Source organism: Oryza brachyantha, chromosome 3 (genome assembly GCF_000231095.2).
Source record: "Oryza brachyantha chromosome 3, ObraRS2, whole genome shotgun sequence".
NCBI lineage: Eukaryota > Viridiplantae > Streptophyta > Magnoliopsida > Poales > Poaceae > Oryza > Oryza brachyantha.
The window spans coordinates 8,442,450-8,452,483 of NC_023165.2; the positions used below are offsets into that span (position 1 = coordinate 8,442,450).

General features: G+C 40.4%; 1 protein-coding gene across 1 annotated transcript; it reads right to left on the bottom strand.

Moving 5' to 3' along the window:
• Positions 1 to 2,340: 2,340 nt before the first annotated feature.
• Positions 2,341 to 3,465, bottom strand: LOC102703564 (LOB domain-containing protein 1). Its single transcript, XM_006649831.3, has one exon. The coding sequence runs from the start codon at positions 3,380 to 3,382 to the stop codon at positions 2,687 to 2,689; it is 696 nt and encodes a 231-aa protein (XP_006649894.1). The 5' UTR covers positions 3,383 to 3,465; the 3' UTR covers positions 2,341 to 2,686.
• Positions 3,466 to 10,034: the final 6,569 nt, after the last annotated feature.

Below are 10,034 nucleotides of genomic sequence, written 5' to 3' on the forward strand. Positions count from 1 at the left end.
TTGGACATTCTATGCACTGAGACAAAGGATTCACTCGTACCCATGCGGCATGGTTTCGGTCTAAGACCCGCCAATTCCAATTTCCACGGTGATATAATAATGTGCATCAACAAACTGATTAACTAGTCAATTAATTATTGTTCCATTCTGTTTTATAATTCTTGTTGTTTTAAACAAATATGCAGTCAAACTTTTAATTTTTTTAATATTAATAACTTCTAAAATATTTAGTTTAAAAACACTAGGAAAACATGCATCGATAAATCATAAAGAGTACTTCTATAAAATTAAAAATTTATTAATATATATATATATATCAATAAAAATCATAATCAAAATATATTTAGAAGACCGTGTCAGAATTATCACGTGAGTACGGCTAGCTGTAGTCTATTGCTAGTTTCTTGGAAACTGATCTATCCATATAAGCAGGTATAATAGCAGGCTATAAGCTAGCTATAAGCATATTTTAAAAAGATAAGAGGGAAGAGAAGCGGGCTATTAATTTGTAGCCAGCTACACACGGGCTCCAAGATAAAATATATGTATGACATGTGGGACCATATATTAATATTTTGAAGGTAACTATTATATAAGTTGACTATTAAATTGATTATAGATGAATTGGAGCTAGTAGTTGGCTAGTAGTATACTATTGAACTTGCTCTAAACAATCTGAGACAAGACAGACAGTGGCATGCATGCATGCATGCATTGGAAGGTCTGGTTAATCATCAGACGTTCTCTCAACACTGTCAATTAGTTACCGGATTTTGTTCTGTTGTGAGTCGTGACACTGCCAGTTAGTTACTGGCTTTTGTTCTGTTGTGACCATTGCCAGTTATTTTACTGGCTCAAATGGGCCGCCGGCCGTCTACGATGACCGTAGGCGATCGTCATTTCGTATGGTTTGGTTGGCGCATGCCGCGCATGCATCTGCTAGCTAGGGGTGACTTGGAAACGGTACGTTAATGTGACGGCCGTCCAAGCAGCCAAAGTAGGTTTTGGAGATAGAGTTAGGCAGCCTTCTTTTGGGGGCTTCTGAGTTCTGATCGATGGCGATCATATCGAACGGTTGCTAGTACTTCGCGAGCACTGAACAGACAACCATTTGGGCTCGATCTGGGACGACCTCTGCTGTTGCTCGTGTTGCTAGTGTTCTCGTACGGATCGACATGTTCGATCAACAGAGAAAAAAAACATGCCGATCTCGAGCAAGACGGCAGCTACTAACTACTGCCTGCCAAGTGCAGTGGCAGATTCAACAATTCTCAAGCCATCATTTGAGTACGCAGGACATGTGCATGAACCTAGCCATGCCATTTTTGGAAATTTTTTTATTAAATAAATCTTTTCAGCAAGTAATTTTATTACGAAACTATCGGGCAAAATTTTTCTAAAACTAAACCTTTTGACCATGTCAGTGTTGGTGGCGTAGCAAGACAACGCTGTCACGTAGTCTGGTCGGCGTGACAGTCTTGCCATGTCAATGTCAGTGGCGTGGCAAGACAATGCTGCCACGCCACTGACAATGGCGTGTCAAACCGTTTCGCCACGCCATCGTTGATGGCGTGGCCAAAAGGTTCATACGGTAAAAATATTTTTTCCAGAGGTTTAGTAATAAAATTATTTATTAAAAATATTTTAAAAATAAAAAAATCCCATTTTTGCCACGAGACCAGCGTGTTTAATTTTGATTTCTGTTTTTTTATCACATGAGGCGGAAGTCTCGTCTTTACGCTTTTGTTTATGCTTATAAATTAAATTTAAATTTTTATCTTTAATTTTGAAGTTGATTTTGAGATTTTCTTATCATATTTTTTCTCTTTGATTTTATATATAAATTATTTTTCTTGTGCAAATAATATTATTTCGTTTTTTTATCCAAACAGCCAAACCATGACCAACTTTGTCTGGAAAGAGTCGAGTAGTGCATCAGCTTGCAGAGGATCGATAGAGACGTACGGCAGTTGTGCGCTCGCAAGCGTTAGCCATTTGTTCGATCAGAGTTCTTTCGAGTTTCTGCAGTCAGATTCAGACTGGAGTATTTTTGTCAGCCTAACTGCATGCCTAATATCAGTTATTTTTGCAAAACAGAGAATTTTGTCATGGCCACTTGCCAGTTGGCAATTTAGAAGTGCTTTATAGGCTTACAGCAGCAGGAAAAGGGTTCACCGTCCTGATACTCGATCAAAGACCGCTCACTAGCGGTATCTCCAGATTTTACAAAAAACGGTTGATAAACCGATAAAATACAGATAAATTCTTTGTCAAAAATTTAAAATTAGTTTGATTTTTTTAACTCGACCAAAAAAATGAGTGATTTGCCGGTCCGTGAAGTCTGGATTTTTTTTTTTCGTCAGTTTTGTAAACCCTAGGCAGGAGCAGGACTACCACAGAACAAGATCGATCTTGTTTCAAATCAAGATATCTGAACTTGTTGAAGTCCGAAGAACATAAGCTCTGATGAAAGCAGAACTTGCTGAACTCCGAAGAAGATGCTTACTAATGACGGAGTACTTCTTAAAAATGATTGTTGTCTAATTACAGTAATACTCCGTACTCACTATAGTACTCTCGATTATCAATTATCCTGCAGTACACTAGCTACTAGAGCGGCTAGCTTAGCTAGCCGACCATATTTTTATCATGTCCGATCCGATCCGCCCGGCGAAAAATCTTTCTGTCACGCCCAGAGCTGGGCCTCGTCCCACGCTGCCGAGTCCATGTCCGAGTCGTAGAGCGGCTGGTACGCGGCGGCGCCGAAGCTTGCGCCAACACCGTACTCCGCCGGGTGGTGCGACGACGACGGCGGCGGCGCCTGATATAGCTGCTGGTCGCCGCGGCGGTGGTTCGCGAGCTCGACGCAGACGAGGGCGACGAGGTTGGCGTGCTGCGCCTGCGCGTTGAGCAGGTCGGCCTGCGCGCGCGCGAGCTGCACCTTGAGCTCGTTCGCCTCCTTCTGCAGCCGGCACACCGCCCCCGCGCACCCGTACACCGGGTCCCGCAGGCGCGCCTCCGCCTCGTACACCATGCTGCTCACCGCGTCCGCCCGCGCGCCCTCCGGCAAATCCTGGAGGAGCTTGATGATGTTGCTGGCGCCGAAGACGCGGTGGGCGGTGGTGAACTTGGCCGGCTCGGTCGGCGGGAAGTAGGGCGCCAGCACGCAGCCGTCGGCGCACCGGCGGCGGAGCACCTTGCACGCCGCGCAGGGGCTCAGCACGACGGTCGTCGACGTGTCGTCGCCCGCCATCAAGGCGCCCACAGGAGGAGGGGGCGGCGAGCACGACGACACCCTCGACGGCGGCGACACGGACCGCCCGTAATCCTGCGCACGCGCCACCGTCACCTTCGCGGCCGTGTTGCCACCAGCAGCGTCCATTCGACCAGCTCTCGAGCTCGATCGTCACTAGCTAGACGCAACACAGGCTATATAGCTAGCTAGCAGGAGAGCTAATTAAGGAGATACTAATCTAGTATTGACCTGGTAATTAAAGATGAGGTCGAGGTACATATAGAGAGAGGGGACGACGACGTGTGGAGATTTTTTGTGCGTGCGACTTTTGTGAGATGCTTCGAGGAATTTAGAACACGTCGTCGTAGGACGCTAGCTCGAATGCTCGATCAACATCAAATTAGTTGCCAGTTTTCTCTGACAACAGATATTATACGTTCTTTGCTTGACCAAGTTTGGCAAGTTTTGAAAGCTTACGTACATGCTTAGACCTGTATACAATGCATTATTATTCCACTTACACAATTACCACTCACGTGGGCATTGGACGCAGCTCGGTTGGCTAGCGTAGCCGTCGTGCACGTAGTCCATCTAGATTCAATCCTAAGTGATTGCAAAACTCAGGTACTCCGTCAGTGGTTGTGTACAACTTGAATGTAGAGGTTAATTAGTCTTATCTCATTTAAAAAACGAGTCATGTGCTTGCACAGTAACGGAGTAACGAGGCCAGGCAGTCATATGCTACATTGCTATTAATTACCTTGAACTAGAGGGTTGCGTTTATTTTGAAACGGAGTACTAGTTTGCTCTAAGTGCATGTTTGGATTGGAGTAATTTCAATTTCGAAGGGTTTAATTTCTAAAGGAAAAAAACACTATATTGCCTTTTGGAATGAAGGAATTGGAGCCATTGAAGAACACATGTAAGTTTCACTTTTCCTCCATTCTAGCTTTAATCAAAACATAGGAAAATAACATACTATTCTTGAAAAAAATACCATGCACATATTTTTATATAAAAATGTAGTACCTTAAGATGCTAGAATTTTACAGTAAAATTTTTGGTACCTTAAGGTACTTTTAAGATGGTAAAAAAAGTTTTTTTATCATCATCGAAAAAAATATTTTGAGGTATTATATTTTTCAGTGTAAAAATTTTAGTAAAAGAACCAAATTTTTTAGTATCTTAAGATACTTGTCAAGAATGGTAAAAAAAAAACCCTCAAACAAAATTTCAGGTTTTTGCTTCCTGTGCGCTGAGCAAATGAAGCATGTTTTCAATGTAACCAAGGATCTTAGAATTCCTGCGTTCCAAACGAGTGTACACCTATATTTCTTGTGGTTTTCAATAATCTATTTTACACCTACATTTCTATATTTTTTTTCCCTGTGTTTCTATAATGTGTTTTATTTATTATGCTCCAAACATGCCCTAAGTGGTGTTACAAGACCAGTTCGTTCTAAGTTAAAAATTCCTTCAAATTCAGAGTTAAAAGTGCCATTAAAGGCATCACTGAAGATATTTTTATAGTATATTTCTTTTGTGTTAAAAGTGTTGCTACATTTTTTTTCTATAAAGTTAATTAAAATTCAGAGTTGGATAAATGATCGCGGTCATACATAACTTCTTGTCATTGATTTTGAAATGCTCCCTGGCTTTCTGCTCTCGTTTTGCGTCGCCCAAACGGCAGGCGACAGTACATGGCCTCCTGGCGAAGGAGGCAACCCGGGCGCCGACTCCAAACCAACAGTTTGGGGTTCCAAACCCCCAAGACCAGATGAGATGAGCGGCAGGTTGGAACGGAGGAGATAAAAAACCAAATCTGTAGTACTCGTTTAAAAGTCGCCATCGATCTCCTGGAACGGAGGATGCAAATATGTGACCGACCATCGGTCGGCCATCACCCTGTTTGGATATCGACATAATAATCGTCCATGTATATAGAGTACGCAAGTCAGGTTGAATTTGGCATTGGAAATCAAAAGGGGACATGCATTACCTATACGTTAGGCTACATTTAATACTACTCTATCCGAAGGCGTGCTAGGACAGTGCTCATTTCTGTGCTGGCTACGGATAGTTGATTAATTGATTGAGCAACCTCAACCCTACTTTTCAGCTCAGGACAATAATATCTGGTCAGATCAGAGTTTGCTGAGTCACTGGACGCATGTATTTAGCCGGCACTATCTCTGTAGAAATTTTTTTATTAAATAAACATTTTTAACATGTAATTTTATTACTAAACTATCGGATAATTTTTTTCTAAAACTGAATCTTTTGGTCACACCAGTGTTAATGACCTAGCAAGACGACGCTACCACGTAGCCTGATCGGTGTGGCATGACGTGATAGTCTTGTCACACCAATGTGAGTGGCGTGGCAAGATAAGGTGGCAATCTGTTTCGCCACGTCAATGTTGTGGCGTGGCCAAAAGGTTTATATAATGAAAATATTTTCCTCGGATATTTAGTAATAAAATTATTTATTAAAAATGTTTAAAAAACATAAAAAAAACTCATCTTTGTATGCTAACGTAAGAGTTTCTAATATTTTGAGTGCTAACATATATATAGATGAATTAGGGCATAGCCAAAACAGATAATAACCAGTGACTACTGACTAGAGGTTACTGAGTTAATAAAGATTTGCTTCAGTCCAACAAAAAATACTTCGAGCTACCGATATCTCGAGTTACCAAATTATTTTTCACCATTAGATCTAGCTGAGTAGGATGTGTCCTGTTATATCTAACGATCAGAAATGATTTGGTACCTCAAGATACCGGTATCTCGATGTACTTTTATTGTATCGAAGCAAATCTCGGGCTAATAAGCTGTAAGCGAAGCTTGTGCGTATTTCCTGAGTCTGAAGACACTATACCGCTTCGAATGGTCGGAATGCCTTACCATGCTTATTTTTTTTTGGCTCTAGTTAGCACCACTCATACGGTCATACGTGCATGCGAGACTCCAATTTTGCTGGAGACGTGCATGCGCGGCTCCGATTTTGTAGGAGATGATGGTGAGATCGATCGATCGATCAAACAGGGTCCGAAGATGCAAACAGCGTGCACTCTGGTGTCGGAGGTCTGTCAGCTTCAGGGAGCACGACTTTTTCACTAGAGTCTGAAGATGCAGCTGACCGACATGGACTTTGCTAATTAAGCAGCGTAGATTTCCACATTACACATCGTCCCGTTTTTTTGTCATACGTGAGCTGGTGTTTAGATGGAGAAAATTTTTAGAATAAGTGTCACGTCAAATGTTTGATCGGATATTAGAAGGGGTTTTGGACACGAATGAAAAAACAAATTTCACGGCTAGTCTAGAAACCGCGAGACGAATCTTTTGAGCCTAATTAATCTGTCATTAACACATGTTGGTTACTGTAGCACTTTATGGCTAATCATGGGTTAATTAGGCTCAAAAGATTCGTCTCAAGATTTCTTCCATAACTGTACCATTAGTTTTTAATTTATCTATATTTAATAATTTATTTAAATGTCTAAAAATTTAATGTAATGTTTTTAAAAAAAATTTGAAAACTAAACAAGCCTGAGGCGCCCGGTCAGAGGGTACCCACGCTCGTCGGGCACGCGCTCGGAGCCTGAGATGACTAGGAAGCGACGCTTCATGACCCTCCTTTTCCCGTTTTCCGGTCTCTGCCAAGCCCCGTATCAAATCACTCTGAATTTTCGGTGCACGTTTAGAAAATGTATTCCCAGTCACTGTAAGCTTGGCCCATATCTGGTACTAGTATCTTCCAAGGGTAAGCTAGGTTTGGTGAGCCAAGAGAGAGCCAGGAAAATTTTCAACATTGCACAGGCCCAGCCAACAGTTCTTGTTATCAGCTTATTATCTTGCGTTTTTTTAAGTAATTTTATAGTCTTTGAGTAGATATAAAAAATGAGTAATTTTACAGTTCTTGAGAAGGTAATATGAGATACCAAATGTTTAGTGGTACCAGGTACCTCATGGTAACTTCTCAAGAACCATAAAATTACTCATAAAAAATACCAAATTTTACATTAAAATTTTAGTACCTCCCCTTCTTGAACCGTAAAATTACTCTTTTCAGAATAGCCGTGTAATCAAGGATTCGAGGGGACATGAATTAGGGTCAGTTAAGCGATCGAAATTTGCAGAGCATGCAAGCATAAAAGCGGGCTTCATTGTAGCAATTCTTGCTGTCCGGAAGAATAAACACATGCAGGAGGACAGCACGACAGCAATGCTATATGCTGTTCGGTACTTAGGGCATGCTGTTAACATGATGCCAGCGTTTGTGTACTGGAAATTCGGCTCTGATTGACTTGTTTGGACCCCACAAATCATGTTGGAAAATAAAGAACGGTAACAGCTGTCATTTATTCAAAACAACTCCTTGTTTTATGTGGACTTGTGTTCATCTTAAGCTCCCTTTGTCTAATGCACGCAAGTGATAAAATCTACACAAGTAGAAGAAATGGCACATGGTATCTAGAAGTCAGCTTGCACACCTTCAGATTGACAATAATTATTCAAAGGTGTTTCAACCTCGATGATACGTTCCTAAATTTTTTATTGCACTATATCATTTTGTCTATCTTCATCCATATCTTTTCGTTTTTATATTTATAAGCTAAAATTTAAATTTTTAATCTTGATTTGGGAGGTTTTTTTTACCAAGTTCTTTTTTTTAACTTGACTTTTAGATCAATAAAAATACATATATAACTTTTATTTATAAATTATTTTTCGTTCATAGATATATATCGTAATCACCCCTTTATGTCTTGCGGAAAATCCGACATCCGAGTATCCGACGAAGGGCGGTCTAATCTACAGCTGCAGGGTACGTCAGTTAGGTCCAATCCGTTCAATGGACGTCCTTTTTTATTCTCCTTTTCAACGTCACATTGCAATGGAATATGAATATCATGACCTGTGCATCATTAAGAAACAAAACAATCATTCTGCGGCAATAAGATGAATTAGTTAGGTTAAGGTAAGCTTTTATACATTGAGTATTATGTGCTTACTTAAGCCCAAGGTCAGTCTCAATGCATATTTTCATAATATAGTTATCAAAACTGTAAACTAGATAACTGAGCAGATGAGTTTTATAGGGATAAAATCATCTCTCATCTCATAAAACTCCCTCATTTAATAACTTTGCCAAGTCAATAATTTTACTGATGTGACACTCTATTTAATATGTATGACGCCCTCATAAAACGTGCATTGAGACTGACCTAAAACAGCGGACTTACTGTTACCATTCTGTCCACGTGCAAAAATTTACAATGCACAGCAATCCTAAAGCAGTCCAATCATAGTGTGCAGTCTTTCAAAAGAAAAAAAAAGGTTTCATACCGTTTCTTTGGAAAATCAAAATGATCAGCTGTGACATCCTTTACCTACCCTGCATAACTACTACATTTGGTTGCTCATGAATACATGATAACCTATATATCGTCGTTCATCATTGCAAGTGTGTGGAAGATCTGATAGTTATATCATATTGACAAACTCATTGACCGAGTGAGAAGAGAATGACCTCATGAACAGTTCTCTTCCCCAACCAAGGCCAACTAATTCCTAATGTCCTCTTGGATATTCTCCATATCAATGCACGGACTAATCAGCACACAGATTGCTTTGGCAAGGCTTAACTCTTTTTATCAACCTCTGAATGATGGAGTATGACATCAGAAATATCAAACATGACAAGATTTGGTTCCGCATCAAAGACCCAATTTTCTGCCTTTACCCCTGAAATCGAAATCGCCTGAGAGACAACACGTACGTAGCTAACACCTCACAAAGTGGCTTCACTATTGGTGGAGCAAGCAGATAGCACACATGATCCCGGGAGTTTTTTTGTTGTGTCGGCAAGCTGAGGTGGCGTTGAGATTAAGAAAATTTTTGGGAGAAATATCACGTCAAATATTTAATCGGATATTGAAAGGGGTTTTTGACACGAATGAAAAAACGAATTTTACGGCTAGCCTGAAACCGCAAGACGAATCTTTTGAGCCTAATTAATCCGTCATTAGCACATGTTGGTTATTATAGCATTTATGGCTAATCATGGGCTAATTAGGCTCAAAAGATTCGTCTCATTAGTGTTTTGGTTCATCTATGTTTAATACTTTATTTATGTGTCCACATGTTCGATGTGATGTTTTTGGAAAAAAAAATTTAGGAACTAAACAAGGCCTAAATGAAACAACTCGAGCGGAGTACGACCAAAATGCACAATGTACTAAAATTTTAGTGTAAAATTTGATACCTTCTTAAATATCGTAAAATTGCTTATTTTCCTAACGCTATAGAGTTCTACGACGATTACCAAAAGATTACAAGCTTTTCGGCTATGTTTTCTCGTCAACTTGTGGTTCATCAAGCGGTAGTGAAGCAGTCGACGCATCTTCGGTCTAGCAATCAACTGATAGTCTGATACTAATATATGTAGGCTGGAATCCACTTTGCTGATAAAACTGAAGTTGATTGATCACTCCGTGTGCTTTTTAACCAGAAGACACCACGTACATTGGCACAGTAAGGGCATGTTTGAATTTTGATGAAAGGTGCAGGTCAAAGACAGACGCAGTTCAGTGCAAAGACATTACGTCTCTCCAAGAGACGCTGAACGTGGAAGGTGCACTGGCACGTAGGCCTGCTAATGGGTTGGATAGAAATGGGTTAAAACGGGTTAAATGGATTGGTTTTATTTTGGATTGTGTTTGGTTGGGTGCAAATAGATTGTAACTTCAAATGATCTGGATTGGATTGGGTTAAAGAGACAAATAGAT

Coding starts and splice junctions, on each gene's coding strand:
- LOC102703564 (XM_006649831.3), bottom strand. CDS start 3,382: ATGGACGCTGCTGGTGGCAACACGGCCGCGAAGGTGACGGTGGCGCGT.